Source organism: Salvelinus alpinus, chromosome 38 (genome assembly GCF_045679555.1).
Source record: "Salvelinus alpinus chromosome 38, SLU_Salpinus.1, whole genome shotgun sequence".
In the NCBI taxonomy this organism is placed as follows: domain Eukaryota; kingdom Metazoa; phylum Chordata; class Actinopteri; order Salmoniformes; family Salmonidae; genus Salvelinus; species Salvelinus alpinus.
This window is the reverse complement of record NC_092123.1, coordinates 3,012,696-3,031,565: the sequence shown is the minus strand read 5'-3', so window position 1 is coordinate 3,031,565 and position 18,870 is coordinate 3,012,696. Positions and strand designations below refer to the sequence as shown.

Here is an 18,870-nt window from a genome sequence, read left to right as displayed (position 1 = left end):
CTACTGGTGGTGTTTACTGTCTAATCAATGTCTACTGGTGGTGTCTACTGTCTAATCAATGTCTACTGGTGGTGTTTACTGTCTAATCAATGTCTACTGGTGGTGTCTACTGTCTAATCAATGTCTAATGGTGGTGTCTACTGTAATCAATGTCTACTGGTGGTGTTTACTGTCTAATCAATGTCTACTGGTGGTGTCTAATCAATGTGTACTGGTGGTGTCTACTGTCTAATCAATGCCTAATGGTGGTGTCTACTGTCTAATCAATGTCTACTGGTGGTGTCTACCGTCTAATCAATGTCTACTGCTGGTGTCTACTGTCTAATCAATGTCTAATGGTGGTGTCTACTGTCTAATCAATGTCTACTGGTAGTGTCTACTGTCTAATCAATGTCTACTGGTGGTGTCTACTGTCTAATCAATGTCTACTGGTGGTGTCTACTGTCTAATCAATGTCTACTGGTGGTGTCTACTGTCTAATCAATGTCTACTGGTGGTGTCTACTGTCTAATCAATGTCTACTGGTGGTGTCTACTGTCTAATCAATGTCTACTGGTGGTGTCTACTGTGTGATCAATGTCTACTGGTGGTGTTTACTGTCTAATCAATGTCTACTGGTGGTGTCTACTGTCTAATCAATGTCTACTGGTGGTGTCTAATCAATGTCTACTGGTGGTGTCTACTGTCTAATCAATGTCTACTGGTGGTGTCTACTGTCTAATCAATGTCTACTGGTGGTGTCTACTGTGTGATCAATGATAACAATAAGACCATGGTGCTTGCTTACGGAGCTGTGAGGGGAACGGCACCTCCGTACCTTCAGGCTCTGATCAGGCCCTACACCCAAACAAGGGCACTGCGTTCATCCACCTCTGGCCTGCTCGCCTCCCTACCTCTGAGGAAGTACAGTTCCCGCTCAGCCCAGTCAAAACTGTTCGCTGCTCTGGCACCCCAATGGTGGAACAAACTCCCTCACGACGCCAGGTCAGCGGAGTCAATCACCACCTTCCGGAGACACCTGAAACCCCACCTCTTTAAGGAATACCTAGGATAGGATAAAGTAATCCTTCTAACCCCCCCCCCCCTTAAAAGAGTTAGATGCACTATTGTAAAGTGGTTGTTCCACTGGATATCATAAGGTGAATGCACCAATTTGTAAGTCGCTCTGGATAAGAGCGTCTGCTAAATGACTTAAATGTAAATGTAAAATGTAATCAATGTTACCTGGTGGTGTCTACTGTCTAATCAATGTCTACTGGCAGTGTCTACTGTCTAATCAATGTCTACTGGTGGTGTCTACTGTCTAATCAATGTCTACTGGCGGTGTCTACTGTCTAATCAATGTCTACTGGTGGTGTCTACTGTCTAATCAATGTTACCTGGTGGTGTCTACTGTCTAATCAATGTCTACTGGTGGTGTCTACTGTCTTATCAATGTCTACTGGTGGTGTCTACTGTCTAATCAATGTCTACTGGTGGTGTCTACTGTAATCAATGTCTACTGGTGGTGTCTACTGTCTAATCAATGTCTAATGGTGGTGTCTACTGTAATCAATGTCTACTGGTGGTGTCTACTGTCTAATCAATGTCTACTGGTGGTGTTTACTGTCTAATCAATGTCTACTGGTGGTGTCTACTGTAATCAATGTCTACTGGTGGTGTCTACTGTCTAATCAATGTCTACTGTCTAATAATTGTCTACTGTCTAATCAATGTTACCTGGGGGTGTCTACTCAATGTCTACTCGTAGTGACTACTGTCTAGTGCATTTGGAAAGTATTCCGACCCCTTGACTTTTTACAGATCTTGTCATGTTACAGCCTTATTCTAAAATGGATTCATTTGTCTCCCCCCCCCCCCCTCCCCCCCATCAATCTACACACAATACCCCATAATGACAAAGCAAAAATGTATTAAATGATTCACTCCCTTAACTTGTTTCCCGACTCTCACGTTACAAAACATCACATTTACATAAGTATTCAGACCCTTTATTCAGTACTTTGTTAAAGCCCCTTTGGCAGCGATTACAGCCTCGAGTCTACTTGGGTATCAAATCAAATGTATTTATAAAGCCTTTTTTACATCAGCTGATGTCACAAAGTGCTATACAGAAACCCAGCCTAAAACCCCAAACAGCAAGCAATGCAGATGTAGAAGCACGATGGCTAGGAAAAACTCCCTTGAAAGGCAGGAACTTAGGAAGAAACCTAGAGAGGAACCAGGCTCTGAGGGGTGGCCAGTCCTTTTCTGTCTGTACCGGGTGGCGATTATAACAGTACATGGCCAAGATGTTCAAACGTTCATAGATGACCAGCATGGTCAAATAATAATCACAGTGGTTGTAGAGGGTGCAACAGGTCAGCACCCCAGGAGGAAATGTCAGTTGGCTTTTCATAGCCGAGGATTCAGTTAGAGACAGCAGGTGCGGTAGAGAGAGAGAGTCGAAAACAGCAGGGTAGCACGTCCGGTCACACCAGGGTAAGCCTACACGAAACACAGCCCTTATTTTAAGTATTTAAAAAAAATCCCCTATGTGAAAAATGAATGGTGGAAAAACGATTGGAACATTTTTTTGTTTGACCGCTAGGTTTTATGGGTATACTCATACTGTGGTACTCTATAGTCTGCGTAAGTCTCTATATGTTGGCATGTCTGATACCTGTAGAAATGCTTTAAAGATGGACTTTGCAGAAATCAATCTGCCATTTCCTGGTTGCAAAAATTCTAATAGCTTGCCTAATTTCAGTTTATGTGACAAAACACCCAAGTATAGTGTAAGGAATCATTGTACCATCTAAACCGCTAAACGAAAAATATTATATTTTATGCTGTTTCAAGCTGGTGTACAAAACCGAAAGTAAAAGATGCAAAAACAAACGTAAGCACGGGAAGCATAGAAACAGCGCACATAGAATATATCTACCGTTTCTTAGACTTGCTTTCAATGAGCATAACAGACCTATAACTCACATAGAGATGTGAATTTGGTCAGGTCGCCCAAAAAGTTACATATTGCATGCAGGTTTATTATGTGTTTTATTCTAGTCAAATGTGATGTAGTACTATTATGTTTTTGTGATACAATTTTCTCAAAAGTAATCTCTTGTGAGGATTGTCAATTTTGAAAAGTGTGAAGCTTCTGGTTTTAGTAGCCTAATGAAATGGCCTTAAAAGCTGCATCTTGGGTACCCTCTTGTGGTGACTATTGACTATTGTGTGAAGAAGATAGTGGTCTTTTTGAGTCTGTGTAGTTCTTATTGGTGAATGTAAATGCTTATTCATAATAGGCCAGTCAGCCCTTGTAAATTTTAGATCAGATTATTGTGCAGGAAAAATATAAATATCTGATAGCTTTTCCTATTTTTACTTGCCTTATTCAAGACAACCTCACAATCTACACAATCTTAATTTAATTTATTGGATGTTGAAATAATACAGCACTATTGGCTTCAATAAGAATATGTTTAACTCTATCAAGGTCTATTTCTGAGTGATGGTTGGTTGGAGCCGGTGAACAAGAACATTCCTCTTTGGATGACTTCTATTCTATTCTATTCTATTCTATTTGAATGGCCAGCAGGCCTACCTACTAGTCAGCAGAGTACCAAGAATTCTGCTGAAGCTGATTGAATGCTATGGGCTTCCTCATTGGCTATCTTCACTATCGGTCAATTAGCCAATTCGGACTTCCGCCTTCCCACAACACTTTATCGGATATTATGGTTTCCACTAGATAGCACAGTCACAAAGTCAAAGTTGGCTATATCGTAAAAGAAAACATCAATTTAGATTTTTGGTCTTAATTTAAGGTTAGGGTTATGCATAAGGTTAGCAGTGTGCTTAAGATTGTGGTTAAGATTAAGTTTAGGTATAAAATCACATTTTAAGAAGATAAATTGTAGAAATGGGCGGGTTTATGATATTGTGGCTGTAGTAACTAGTGACGACCGGAAATTATGTACACGTTACGTTGTCGCAGTGCATTTCAAGTAACGAGTTCGGTTTTGGTTTACATTTACTGACATCGAAATATTTCAGTGCATCGAATCGTTTTGTGGCAATTCTTTATAGTGTACAAATGGCTTATCCAGGATATGGCGGGGTGAGTAAACGCTTCGTGTGTTATTTTGACATATTTTACAGTAGTCTACATAAATCAGGAGTTTGGCCTATTCCATTTCCGATATGGGGAGTGCTCAGATAAGACCCCTAAAATGTATCTTTGTTGTGATGAAACATTGGAACACGGGCAGTTGTAAGTGCAATCGTTTCAAAGTATCGACATTAAAAGGTTTCGCATCTTTCTAGGCACAGTCATTTTGGCAAGTAGCTGTTAGGCTACATCTTGGTTGTGACAGAAAAGTTGATCTTGCCCTCAGTTTTAGTTACTTAGTTTAGTCACTAGTTCCAGTTTTCATAAATAGTTATTGACCCCCTCGATGAACTCGGAGGGGACTGGATCTGTCTCCCTATACGTTCGTACATTAGTCACGCACGATATCTCAGACAGCTTTGGGTCAATTTTGATGAAACTTGGCTGAATTAATCGTCTTGTCATTTTGATCCGGAATTTACAAAATTAAACTGATTGGCCCAAGGTGGGAGCTTATGTAATTAACTGAAATGTGTTAGTCATTTCTCAATTGGCCCAAGGGTGGCACTGCATCATTCCTGGAGGAGGACATGTTTACTGTTGCTTTGTTTATTTTGGAGTAATGTTAACAATTGAATTTGGCCAGCTGGTATTTTGTCAGTCTTTAGAAGCACTTAATGCTGTAGTTTCAAATCACCCTATGTAAATGCACTAAGTATGTGGCTATTTAGGCTAGCTAGTTACAGTAGCCTATCTGTAGTTAGTAGCCTAGCCTTGGCCACATACACTGTTTCAACCCCTCTAGCATGGCCCACAGCTCAACCTCTCCCATTTGGCGAAATGGAATGTTGTTCTTCCGCTGTCATGGTCACTGCATTGACCTAGGATATATGTCTACACCTACAGTAGCCCTCGAGAACCCAAGTGGGGTTAGGCTTATACCCAGACCTTGAGTTCTCAACTGAACATATGGACTTCAGCTGGATCAATTAACAACAATCCCAATGCTCTGTTTTTAACATTTAGAAACATTATAATCCTTGCTTGCAATACGGTTTTGGAAACCTTTGGAACTTAACTTTCACATCGGGAGAAAGAATCTTTCAAATCCATAAGATACACTTACTGTATGTAGTTTTACCTGGCAGAATTTTCAAAAACACAGCCCTCAGCTGAGGTACAAAACTTCCTCCCCAGTTATACTCCATTGCAGATTTTTGAAGTGGAAATTGGAGGTGAGGAAGTGTAGTCTCGGTTGGAGTCGGTGTTCTTGAAAATACAGCTGGGTGAAATGTTCCCAAACTGCGTACCGTAAGTGTATATTTTGTATATGACATTTTTTTCTCACTTATATGAAAGTTAAGTTCCAAATGTTTACAAAACTGTCACGTGCGAGGTGTATTTGCATTTAGACAGAACATTTGGGCAGCGTTGGAGCGTCGGGCCTTTTCCGCACAAGGTTAAAGGGGATTTCCAGTGGCGGAATGGAATTGGAGTCATGGTCTAGTCCACACCCTGCTAATATTGACAGTGAAAATATCCCATCACTACATTTAGAAATGGGTCCACAACCTGCTAATATTGTCAGTGAAAATATCCCCTCACTACATTTAGAAATAGGTCCACAACCTGCTAATATTGTCAGTGAAAATATCCCCTCACTACATTTAGAAATAGGTCCACACCCTGCTAATACTGTCAGTGAAAATATCCCCTCACTACATTTAGAAATAGGTCCACAACCTGCTAATATTGTCAGTGAAAATATCCCCTCACTACATTTAGAAATAGGTCCACAACCTGCTAATATTGACAGTAAAAATATTTTGTAATAGGAAACTGGAAAGAATGCACATCACTCCATTATAAACAATCACCTGACTATATCGTTTAAGAATGACTGTACTCTCTGAGGAAGACGTCATGTCCAAACGTCAGTAATAGTATACCTGTTTGCTTCCCATCAAGGCATCAGGCCTTAGTGTAAGAACATCTACATTGTCTTCAGAAAGTATTCATGCCCCTTGACTTATTCCACATGTTTGTGTTACAGCCTGAATTCAAAATGGATTTAATCATACATTTTTTCACCAATCTACACACAATACACCATAACAACAAAGTAAAAACATTTACATAAGTATTCGCACCCGAGTCAGTACTTTGTAGAAGCACCTTTGGCGGCGATAACAGCTGTGAGTCTTTTTGGGTAAGCCTCTAAGTGCTTTTCACACCTGGATTGTAAAATATTTGCCCATTTATTCTTCACAAAAAATTATTCAAGCTCTGTCAAGTTGATCATTGCTAGACAGCCATTTTCTTGTCTTGCCATAGATTTCTAAGCTGATTTTAGGTCAATACAGTAACTAGGCCACTCAGGAACATTTAAATGTCATCTTGGTAAGTAACTTCAGTGTAGATTTTGCCTTGTATTAGGTTATTGTCCTGCTGAAAGGTGTATTCGCCTCCCGGTGTCTGTTGGAAAGCAGATATTTTTACGTATCTACTGATTCGTGCCCTTTTTTGCGAAGCATTTAAAAACCTCCCTGGTCTTTGTTGTTGAATATGTGCTTGAAATTCATTACTTGATTGAGGGACTTTACCGAAACTTGTATGTGGGGTACAGATATGGGGTAGTTATTCAGAAATCAAGTTAACCACTATTATTGAACACGGAATGAGTCAATGCAATTTATGTGATTTTTAAGCACATTTTTACTTCTGGACTTATTTAGGCTTGCCATAACAAAGGTGTTGAATACCTATTGACTCATGACATTTCAGCTTTACGTTTTTTATTAATTTCAAACATTTTCTACAAACAAAATTCCACTTTGTCATTAAGGGGTATTGTTTGTTGGATCAGTGACACAACATCTCAATTTAATCGATGTTAAATTCAGACTAACACAAAAAATGTGGAAAAAGTAAAGGGGTGTGAATACTTTCTGAAGGCACTGTATATAGCTGCTTGTTTGAGTGCTCCAATCTATTCTATTTTGAATTAGTCATTTTTGGGAAGTTTTCCTTAAGCCCTGTTACTTGATGACTGTACTCTCCTTTTCCTGTCAGTATGGAGGACCAATGCAAGGCATGCAACTCCAGGGTATGCCCATGCAGGGTGGACCCATGGGAGGCCCACCCCAGGCAGGCTACCCCCAGAATGGTGGAGGCTACCCTGGGACCTTTTCTGCTCCTCCTCAGCAGCCTGTTAATGACCCCATGTGGGGATACTTTACTACCATAGCAGGACAGGTGAGTGATCAAATCAAATCCAATTTATTTATATAGCCCTTCTTACATCAGCTGATATCTCAAAGTGCTGTACAGAAACCCAGCCTAAAACCCCAAACAGCAAGCAATGCAGGTGTAGAAGCACGGTGGCTAGGAAAAACTGCTTTTCATTTAAATTCATGATCATGGGTACAGTAAATATTCCTCTTTGGATAGAATGCAACATTTACTGGCGTCCCGAGTGGCACAGCGGTCTAAGGCACTGCATCGCATTGCTTGAGGTGTTACTACAGACCTGGGGTCGAACCCAGGCGGTGTCAAAACCGGCCGGGACTGGGAGTCCCATAGCGCGGCGCACAATTTGACCCAGCGTCGTCCGGGTAAGGAAGGCTGGGGGGGGCTTTACTTGGCTCATCGCGCTGTAGCGACTCCTTTTGGCAGGCCGGGCGCCTGCAGGCTGACTTCCTCCGACACATTGGTGCAGCTGGCTTCCGGGTTAAGCGGGCGAGTGTTAAGAAGCACGGCTTGGTGGGTCATGTTTCAGAGGACTCATGACTCGACCTTCGCCTCTCCCGAGTCCATTGGGGAGTTGCAGCGACGAGACAAGATCGCAATTGGATATCATGAGAAAAAGGGGGTGCAACATTACTGGTACATGCATGGTGATGTCATGGTTACACCACAAAGTTATCTCAAGACATTCAAGTCTTTTTTTTATTTTTTATTTTTTTTAAATTAAATTCACTGCACAGTAATGATAAGTTGTTGTTGGAGAGTAATCTTGCAGGGATATTCCTCTGTGCAGGATGGTGAGATTGATGCAGAGGAGCTTCAGAGGTGTCTTACACAGACTGGTATCAGTGGCACCTATACTCGTAAGTTCACACCGTCCCACCATCAAGGTTCACTTTGTGGTTCATAAATGATTAGATTATGTTGTGTGATGTTTTATGATTTGTGTATCCGGCGTTAATATAGTCTTTACAAAGATTTGTCACAGGTTTTCTGATTGGTATTGTCATTGTATGTTTGTTTTTCATTGTGTGATCATGGTTTCTCTTCTCCCAACAGCCTTCAGTTTGGAGACATGTAGAATCATGATCGCAATGCTGGATGTATCCTTTCTATGTCAATGCATCTCTTGGACTGGGCCTCTGTCCAGTGTCATTGAAGTTTGTTTGGTATTGCACTTTGCTTCTTTGACTTGCTGGTGAAAAATGAATAGCAGTCATAAATGTTAATGAACTAATAAACCTAATGTGTCAGTGCTGAGTTCATTCTTCTCTTTTAACAGTTTAACAGGTGAGAAAGCTTTGAGCAGTAGGTGGCTTGGGATGATTCATTTGAATTCCCCTAAATTACTTCCTGGCTGCAGTATATTTCACACTTATACAAGGCCTAGTCTACTGGGTTCCATTCAGTATGCATTTGCCAATGAATTTGCAAGATGGAACTTGCCTCATGCTCCAGTTGCGTCATGCCTGTTGCTCCATGTTCAGAGGAAGTCCTGTTTCTCTCTGAACATGTTCATGCTTCTTATGTAGAGTAATAGACTTTACGACAAGGATGTACAACAGTCAGCATTTGCCGTTTGGGATGTTCTATATAATGTATTTTCAGATTAAGCACATGATACGATGTGTAAGTGGGCTGTATTGAGACAGAGGGTTACTTATGGAACTAATTCAGTCGCAGAAAGGTCAAGTTCTCCCACATTTACCACAACTCATCATATCCTGTGTGAGACCAGTTCACATGGCCGTTTTTAGTTTCTTACCTAACGAACAAAGTTAACCCTTAACTAACCTCCCACCAGAGAGACATGACCGGGAAGCTGGGCTTCAATGAGTTCAAGGAGCTGTTTGCTGCCCTGAGTAGCTGGAAGCAGAACTTCATGATGTTCGACCAGGACCGGAGTGGCACGGTGGAACCCCATGAGATGACCCAGTCCATCTCCGCTATGGGTGAGTCAGTGCTCTGTTAGGCTAATGATATGGGGCAGTCCATTCTGATAGGATGGCGACATGGGATAGTCCATTCTGCCATCCAAAGAGGGGCAGCGTTCCAGGGCCTGGTTCAGATGCAGCATCCGAAAGGGGTTGGGAGGTTTGACTTCTTTAAATGATTTAAGCCATTGATGATAGACTCCTACAATAATTATGATTTTGGTGTAGCTGGAGATAATTGCATGGTATTGGTCCGGGAGTCCCTTCTTGATACAAAGTAGATGGACAATAGGCAAAGGCTGGTGTTTATGATCATTGTCAACTAAATGCAGTGGTCACTATGGATGAATCCTAATACTATGTTGGCTTATGAATAATTGAATGCATGTTGTGATCTCTTACTACAGGCTACAGGATCAGCCCGCAAGCTCTGAACGCTGTCATCAAACGCTACAGCAAGGCTGGTCGGATCTACTTTGACGACTACGTAGCATGTGCTGTGAAGCTTCGCGCCCTCACAGGTAAGATGCTGACTTGGAGGCTGCCAATTAAGGTGTTTAACTTCATTTTTTTTTTAAATTAAACAGCATTTCACATTTCTTCACAATCCAAAGCTATGGGTTTTGTTATAAAATCAATTCTGTCATTCATTAAACTTTTACTCATTCCAATCCATTATCTTTTGAGGTGTAATCTCTTGTTTTGTCCTGGTCTCTTTTGTGTATGTACATTCGTAGGCTCATTAACACAGTGAGTGTCTCGCTGGGTTATTGTTGTCCAATGAATGGCATTCAAATTTCACCACAGTACACCTCCATCTTTACTATGCGTCTCCACAGAGAGCTTCAGGAGGAGAGACCAGATGCAGCAGGGGGCTGTCAACTTCCAATACGATGACGTAAGTGTGCAATTCAGGCCCTGTTCAGTAGGCACAAAACGGAAGAAAACACTTAGTACCTCCCCGTTTCAATCTGAACACGTGTTTTTGGTTTCATTTTGAAACATTAGTATGCCCTGATGAACACATCCCAGTTTTCCTCTCTCTCATTCCCTAGCCTGTACTGTGATTCCCAATAGCCTGTCCTGACATGCAAGTTATAGTAATTACATCAAAATTAGCTAATTGTCTCTTGATTGTCCTCCTGCAGTTTATCCTGTGTACAATGTCCATCTGAGTGGTGTGGTCCGGCCTATCCCGTGCTGGAGTCAGAGGGGTGCTTCAACCGGCAGTCTGGGGCTTGCTGACCAGTTCCCCTAAATAATGGGAAGGCACCCATCAATATTAGCCAATTGTTCTTAGGTTGAGTCCCATAACCAACTTAAAATGGGGAAGGAGGTTACAACAAACTGCTTGTTTGCCATAATGTCTGCCTTGTACAATATGCAAGAATGTGCAGATTTGCCAGATATCATATGGTGTGTTTCTAAATGTATCTGCTTGTTGTAAATTCTGTTGCTAACTGACAGTGGTAGATTTGAATAAAGAAAGGGAGAGCAAAGATGTTACTGATCTTTATGATGATTACTTCTGTGCCATTACAATCTCCGATCATATAGTTTCCATATTCTTCCCCATCACTGTATATGTTCTGTTTTTATAACCACTATATAGGTGTGAATTAGTTTTACATTAAACACATTTTAAAGTATAGCTATATATAATATTTTTATTACAAATATACAGTTATGCTGGCTTTGCCTTTTGTTTAAGGTAAATATATGCATCTCTTGATTTGAATAAAATGTGGACTAATATGATAAACAAATGAATTCAACATTATGGCATCCACAAATATATGAATAACACGCACTGTGGTAAACATGCACTGTTATTCCTTTGCAAAGAAAAGCATGCATTAACTACCATTAACAATGTCTACAATTTTGTGATTGCATTTTCATAGTTCAGGATGAAATATTTATCAGACATGTAGCTAAGTGCTTCGTGACCATTGGGGCATTCATCAGTGATATTGGTGTTATTCACAACACAATAAACTCAGTTTGTAGTCAGTATGTGTTCTGTTTATTCATTTATACAATTGCACAAATGGTTTTCATCAATATATATGTACACAATATATTACATTTCTTTAAATACAGTATATTCAAGGACAAACATTCATGTTAGCTGTTAAGTGTTGCATTGTATAAAATACAGTGGCAAACATTTAAAAAATGCATAAAAACAATTGTGAACCGCACTAGATTTAAAAAGTGATATTTATTTCTAACACATTTTATAAATGTTTTTCTGTGCAAGTATGCACTCTGAAAAGTTCAGTGGGGCACTGTTCATTGGACATGTCATGTTTCAGCTACTTTGTATAGCGTCTGAGCTCTGGAACGCTTCTACTAGAAACCCCTTAGCTTGTTTTGCCAGGGTTACGTGAGTTTCAGCCCATCTGTGGTGGGTTTTAAAACCGATTGAGTAGTCGTGGCCACTCAACTGGCATTACAATGACATGCAGCAAAGGACCTGTGCCCTCGGAAAAGGCTTATAGCTGTGTATGGGCACAACTCATAGGATAGGGGCGGTAAGATCTGACATTAAAGGTAGACTCAGCAATATGATGTCATATTGCTGAGTCTGCCTTTAATTCAAACCCAACTAAGTACTGCTACAAAACATGCATAGCTATAGTATTCCTAATGAATATGACTTCCCTAGATTCCATTTGCCCTGACTACAAAGTTAATAGTATATCTGTTAATTGCTACATATGGGAGCATGATATGTGTTCTTCGTATTGTATCTGTCACTTCTTGGGCTGATACACAATTGAACTCAAACACTTGAAAAGTAAGTGTTCTCTTATAGAAACATTGAGTATTTATTACCATTGTTTATCATTTTATAACACCAACTCTCCCCTTCATGATAAATCACAAACACGTTGTTCTGAAATCTGTTAAAACAAATTGCCAGCTGATGTTGATCCATGCAATACCACACATCTGACTATGTTTGTGTTTGTGTAAAATAAGTCATAACTAAAATGACTTAATTTGCAACATGCAGAATCCGTCCATATTCAATACATTTACATTGCTGAATTGAATGCATATTATTCAGCTGAATAAATGTGTTTAGGACATTTGTGAAGGCTAATATAGGTTAGTAAAGCTAAGGCTAACGAGGGCTAAGCTGCTAGCTCAGTCTGAATCTCTACGTTGTCGGTTTCTGACAGCATTGATTTTGTCACTTGGCTAGAAACAGTAATAAAATCAGTATTCTTGGAATATAAATGGAAGCCCCTAAACATGCATGGAAAGAATAATTTAAGCTTATAAAGATTGTGGGGTACAGTACTTATGAAAGGTATTCATTAAAGGTCGACTCAGTGGGTTGACTTCCTGCTTATAGACAACAGCAATCAAATCTGTCAAACTGCTATTGGCTGTTCCTTTGCATGATTGGCAATAGACAATAGTGACTGATTACAATGTTGTAGTTGATTTCTGAAACTAGGATGTTTGTATGATGAAGTCATACTGCTATGTCTACTGTACCTTTACATAATTGGTTACATGTAACTACTCAATAACTCGTTAGGAAAATGAAATAAAATTTGGCCTGATTCCTCTTATTACAATTCAAAAAAGATACATCTGAGCAATTCACCTTTCGAGAGTTGCTATTCATTGTAGTTTTCTACATCTGAACATATAATGTTGCGTTACAACTCCTGTTATACAATGATATGCATTTCGTTAAGTGCTGGCCCTTTCAAGAGAGAAATTATCCTGCACATCGATTACATATCTGAAAAATAATCGTTAGTCCACCCTGTTCATGCCTCTGTGTGTGTCGTTACAGTAATACATCATTTTTAATACAATACGAAAAGAAACATGCATACACTTCCCATCAAATTATTTTTGGACAATATTTTCAATAGTAAAACATATTCAGTGATTCAGGGAGGAAAGTGGATATATCAAGTGGATAAGTATCCCTTTTTGTAAATTCAAATATACAGTAGACTATTTTCATTTTTTTTTTTTTTTTTTTTACAAGAATACAGAACTTGAATTACAGTCTTTTAGTTTCTGTTTTAGTTCACGCCATACACGTTTTAAAGACCATTTTGACTTTTGGGCTTCTACCCGTGTTCATTTCTAGATTTAATCAAATATGTATATTATTCATGTGTGTAAATGAATGTTTTAATGTTATCGTTATTGCTTTCATGGTCCCATGAAAGAGACTTGTGGTGCAAAGTGATTACAAATAATCTCTCTCAGGAATACTTTAGCAGTGTAAGGGATACTTTGTATAAGAGCTTTCCCAACCATTTAAATCATATTCATTTGCATATCTGTGTATTTGTAATCTAATAGAAGATGTATTTTACATAGTGGTTCTTTGTCTCTTATGATCAGATTACTTTTTGAAAGACAAGTGGACGGTAGGTACTTAGGCACAATATATGATTAAATATTATTATATATCATGTCGGACGTGAAGATTGTTAATTAGCCAAATACATTACATGGTGTCTGTTTGATAAGGTCATTAACGCGATGAGTTTAAAACGGCACACTTATTTTCAGATTGAAAATGCCTTTGAAACAGAGTTTCAAGTGGCTTTGTCCCCATCGATTGGGAATAACTATAGAACGGATACTCATTACTCTGAAAGCATGCCGACCTCACACCATGACTGTGCAGTGCATGAGATGGGTTGTGTTTTGACCATGCAACAGAAAACACTTCCAAGACATGCATTTTTCTTTCTTGGAAGAACAAGCATGTTAGGTGCCTTTGTGTTGCTGGCAGTGTTACATCTGAAATATGTACATGGTAGATAATTACAGATGTTAGTAATATACAGTAGAAATACCGCTGTATAAATGTACTTTATAACACATCTAAATCAGAGATCGGCAGAAAATATTGGAAAAGGAGTGGAAGGAAGTCGACAGTATTCTTTGCATATACAGTCTCCTTCTAAGACCCTGAGTCAAACTTTGAGAGAAGTCCTAGTTTTCCGTAGTGAGAAAAAGGGGCGCAGGCAGGCGAAAGGGCCTACTTTCCCAGAAGCCCAGGGTCGGATACCGGCCTGTGGAGTCCTGACGTTTCTGAATTTTCAGGTGATGCGTCGGGGAGCGAGGCTTGTCTGGCGGAGGGGAAGAGGGCTCTAGGTTGTTGTTGTTTCTCCGGAGAGTCAATTTTGTTTTGTGTGTGTCTGGGCTCTGTGTCCTTCTCTAGCAGTCCCGCCTTGAGGTCCTTTTCCGGGGGCATTTCCGTGGGACCCTGGCCTGACATGGATTCTTTGGATTTGTTCAGAGGCTTCTCCATGTCAGGATTCTGTGAAGCAGTAAGCACAACCTGGTCTCAGAGCAAAATGTATTATATTCAAAAAAATCTGTGCCACTCCATTTAGTATGATATGTTACTTTAAGTTAGGTTACATTACATTGGCCGACCAATGTAATAACGGTCGTACAATAAAATAATTGCTTGACGTATAGTATCCTACGTCTTGATTGCATTTTACCCGTTTAGTATGATATATTATGTTTGACTGCTTTAGTATGATATGCTACATTAGGTTAGGGGTTAAGGTTCAGGGTTAGGAGTTAGGTTATTGGGTTAGGGGAAGTGTTAGTGAACATGCTAATTAGTGACAAAGTCGCTAAAAAGTAGTAAGTAGTTGTTATATATAATTATTTAAAATACAAAAGTTGTCCGTGATGAGGTTTGAATATGCAATATTTAGGTTGCTAGGCATTCCTTTCGTTTTTGTCTAAAGTAATTTACTGTCCGTACCAAACGTAACATATCATGCTAATTTGAGTGTCCCGGATTTACGTTTACTATGTTATGTATAGTCAATGTAATGTACCCTAACATAAAGTAACATATCACACTAAATGGAGTGGCACGGATTTTAGTCAAATATAATACGTTTTGCTCTGAGACCAGGCTGGTCAGCAAACCGAGAACAAACAACTTCAGGCAGGGATATTGACTTCTGTAGTATCCAATACACACATAGTGATACTGTAACCATCCTTCAGTATACAGAACAGACAGTGATAATGCACCTATAGACCAGTATATAGACAGGGGAGTGTAATGTGCCTAGCCAGTATATACAGAGCCATTATGCATAACACAGTATACAGCTCTGAGGGCTAGTGTAGACTTGGCTGGTTCAGTATACCTGAGCCAGTGGTGAAGCAGGGTTGAGGCTGTGTTGAGGCTCTGTGATCCTGATGGCAGAAACAGGCTGCACCCTGATGGCAGGCCTCTGGTACTTTGGGCTGGAGGTGACGATGCTGTAGGCCGGGGGAACCACGGTGCTCTGCCTTTGCAGTAGCTGGAGGATGGCCTTGATGTCTGACGTCATCTGGGACTCGAGCCTGGATGGTGGGTGGGGAGAGTCAGGGAGACAGCGTAAGGGGTGGGAAGCTTGCGATTCACATGCGTCACTCACATTTTTTAAATAAATCTGCCACGGACGTCAATGCGTGATTTTTTGGTAAAAGTCTGAGCAGCTTAAAATAGGTCCTTAGTGTATTAGCCATGTATTAGCTTAAGCTACTGTAGGTTTCGTTTTATGCATGTGTCTTGTATTGGGAGAGCGCAGTCAGTAATACTCAATGAAAACACTAGAGGGAGCCTATAGCACAGCTTTATCTGTTTCAGACCTTTCCACCCCAAACAAAATGTCATCACAATTTATTTTTATGTGTGCTTCTCTATTTTGTGAATGATAATTTCTTGATTTTTCTCCAGTTTTGCATACAACACCTTCAAGGTATCGAAAAGCTAATATTGAAATATATCACTTTAATGGATTTATTTCCAATGACAAACACACAGACCTGTGTACTGTATCTAGAAACGGCACACCCATACTGCCTTCAGAGCACTGCGGACAGAGAACAAGACAGTGTTTGTCACAGTTGCTGTTGAGCCGTAAGACAATCTGAGTCGATCAACACCCCCGGCAGGCGTGCTCCAGCTAGATGAGGCAGGGTAGTGTGGGCGCCATGTCTGTAAAGTGGCCAGGCGTCTGCCCATTACCTCCCTAAAGCAGGAGAAATGAGAGCGACGTACGCCTGCAAAGAGCCTGAGGTGGCCAGTCTGTAACCGTCACTTCCAGTGGAAGAAGGGATATGGAGAGGGAAGATACAGTAGAGAGAGAAAAGAAGTGAAGGAGAGCATAGGCTATATAAAGATGGAACATATATATATATATATATATATAGAGAGAGAGAGAGAGAGAGAGAGAGAGAGAGAGAGAGAGAGAGAGAGAGAGAGAGAGAGAGAGAGAGAGAGAGAGAGAGAGAGAGAGAGAGAGAGAGAGAGAGAGAGAGAGAGAGAGAGAGAGAGAGAGAGAGAGAGAGAGAGAGAGAGAGAGAGAAATAAAAAGAGAAAGAAATAAAAAGAGAAAGAGTCGGACTGACTCAGAGGCCTCCTCCCACTTTTTAGCTGATGTGACCCCTCCCTCAGTCTGCTGTTGCCCCGCACCACCTCCCAACCCTCCCCTCCAAACTCTGCCGTGACGTCTGCTGTCTTTGTGTTGCGATTGCATCTCACGGGCGTCAGCTAAAAATAGGCGATGCTGTCTGCTGTCTGTAGCAGCTGGATCCCTTCCATGCAGAACGTATGCAGAAGTCAACTCTGTGTTATATAGTGAGCCTTACTTTACAAGCAATGATTCACAGTGGACCGTGGATGTGTACGGTAAACCCAGTTGTATTCTGATGGCTGTTATACTGGAAAAACCTTGCTGTGTATCTAGTCTATAGTGTAGTGGGATGTAGTGATAGATGGGCTAGGGTTATTTGAAGACGGTGTAGTCTGTTTACCACCAGAACGGCTTGGTTAAAGTTGTGTTTTTTTTATGGCGAATTGCGATCAGAATTTCGCATCTCCCCTTCACCTGTTTAGATGCTCTTGCAGCAGGTCCAGACGTTGCTCCACCTCTCCGTAGGTGTTGTCCGGCTCACTGTCCTCCTCTCCGACCCCACTTCGGGAGTCCTGGGCCGACTCCTCCAGGACCTCCCTGGGCCGCACGCACCCCCACTCCTCCCCACGCAGGTCTAGACACACACATGCACAAACACATACCATTATATATACAACTAAATCACAGCACCAATCATTTCCCACAGAACATCGAATCCTTTTTAGTTAGGTATGATCCTTTGCCAACAATATTGTCTGATGACCGTAGAGGTTTGAGAAGGTACAGAGTACTAACCACCAACACTGACTAGATAGCAATCACTCATCCATACCAGTCCTGTCAAAGGCTACCATTTAATTGATCAATGGGTACATTGGGCCCCACTGTATAACCAGCAGTTATAGCATCAGTCACTCTCTCACTCACATTATTCCCTGGCTGTTAGAAACTGTAATGGCAGCACTGTGTCCAGAATCATTTCTCCCTCAGGCACAAAAAAAGTTGGTCTAGCCTTTCACAGCTACTGAGTGGGTGTCGATAGGAATACAACACACCTGATAGATGTCTACCACAGTGTTATATCGCTATAATGCCAACAATGTTCTTCAGTCCTAGTACTGTGGACCCACAGGGGTGCACCGTTTTGTTCTAGCCCAGCACTAGCAAACCTGATATAGAAAGAAATACCACAATCATCCAGCCCTTGATTCTTAAATCAGGTGTGTTAGTGCAGGGCTAGAAGTAAAGCCTGCACCTTTGTTGGTTCAAATTCCAGTCCCTGGGTACCCCAAAAGGTTGCATATGTTTGTTGTAGCCCAGCAGTAAAACAACCAATTCAACTAACCAACGTCTAGATATGTAGATGTGCTACTGCTGGCCTAGAACAATTATGTACTCTAACCTTAACCCAGTGCAAGGCTAGAGAAACACTGAGTTACCACTAGAAACCTCAGCCACAATGTCAACACTGGCTATGTCGTAACAATTCATGAAAACAAAAATGTTATTTTTGGTCTTAATTTAAGGTTAGGGTTAGGCATTAGGGTTAGCAGTGTGGTTAGGGTCAAGGTTAGGTTTAAAATCAGATTTTAAGTGGAGAAATTGTAGAAATAGGCAGGGTTTATGAATTTGTGGCTGTGGTGACTAGTGATGACCGAAGCACTGCACTAGACTCAGTGATTGAGTTGATCATGCTTGGAAGATAGCTTTTACAGTAATGAAAGATGTCAAGAACAGAAGCTACCATTTATTTTGCCTCCATGCTGGGGTGATTACAGGAATCAATATCCAGCAGGCAACACTGCCTGCCTCCTACTCAAACCAGGAATCATCATCATCCGCTTAAGAACTGAATTACAGCATATTACTCTCAAATCACCACATGCTGACAGGAATGTTCATCACGGAGCGCAATACTCTCGAGACGCAAATAGAAACGTGTAATTTCATTTTGCCAATTGTTATTGTTACAGTGGCTACGTGCATATCGAGGCAGTTTTAATCATTTTTACCACATTGATGTTAACATATTAAAAAAGTAGTTGAGGATTTTACAAAGAAAGTAGTTATGTTAGGAATAATTATTTGTGAAAGTCGTGTTTGGGGGAGTAGAGAAAGTGTGTGTGTGTCTGTGTGTGTGTGTGTCATAGGTGTGTAGGGCTGATAA

At 40.7% G+C, this 18,870-nt stretch overlaps 2 protein-coding genes across 6 annotated transcripts in view; one reads left to right on the top strand and one right to left on the bottom strand.

Moving 5' to 3' along the window:
- The first annotated feature begins 3,724 nt into the window (after positions 1 to 3,724).
- Positions 3,725 to 11,289, top strand: LOC139566518 (grancalcin-like). 2 transcript variants are annotated; one of them, XM_071387820.1, is made up of 8 exons: positions 3,725 to 4,105; positions 7,169 to 7,351; positions 8,136 to 8,205; positions 8,402 to 8,445; positions 9,147 to 9,294; positions 9,684 to 9,797; positions 10,116 to 10,174; positions 10,425 to 11,289. In XM_071387820.1, exons 1-8 carry the CDS (start codon positions 4,082 to 4,084, stop codon positions 10,449 to 10,451), a joined length of 669 nt encoding a protein of 222 aa, XP_071243921.1. In that variant the 5' UTR covers positions 3,725 to 4,081; the 3' UTR covers positions 10,452 to 11,289. The 2 variants fall into 2 exon arrangements, 1 of the variants encoding a protein (XP_071243921.1); XR_011673124.1 differs by having other exon boundaries at positions 3,949 to 4,105; positions 10,014 to 10,174.
- Positions 10,515 to 18,870, bottom strand: part of LOC139566517 (voltage-gated inwardly rectifying potassium channel KCNH7-like) — a 97,984-nt gene continuing 89,628 nt past the window's right edge. For all 4 annotated transcript variants that reach the window (XM_071387816.1, XM_071387817.1, XM_071387818.1 and 1 more), the window contains 3 exons: positions 17,178 to 17,337; positions 15,450 to 15,648; positions 10,515 to 14,590 (listed from right to left, as the gene is read on the bottom strand). In XM_071387816.1, coding sequence (XP_071243917.1) covers positions 14,309 to 14,590; positions 15,450 to 15,648; positions 17,178 to 17,337 — 641 coding nt within the window. In that variant the 3' untranslated portion in view covers positions 10,515 to 14,308. The remainder of the gene's footprint in view (positions 14,591 to 15,449; positions 15,649 to 17,177; positions 17,338 to 18,870) is intronic.

What these genes read in the sequence shown, in the direction of transcription:
- LOC139566518 (XM_071387820.1), top strand. Translation starts at nt 4,082, where the DNA reads ATGGCTTATCCAGGATATGGCGGG. An exon ending in CTTATCCAGGATATGGCGGG is followed by an intron (nt 4,106 to 7,168) that starts GTGAGTAAACGC and finishes TTTTCCTGTCAG; the next exon opens with TATGGAGGACCAATGCAAGG. An exon ending in TCATGATCGCAATGCTGGAT is followed by an intron (nt 8,446 to 9,146) that starts GTATCCTTTCTA and finishes ACCTCCCACCAG; the next exon opens with AGAGACATGACCGGGAAGCT.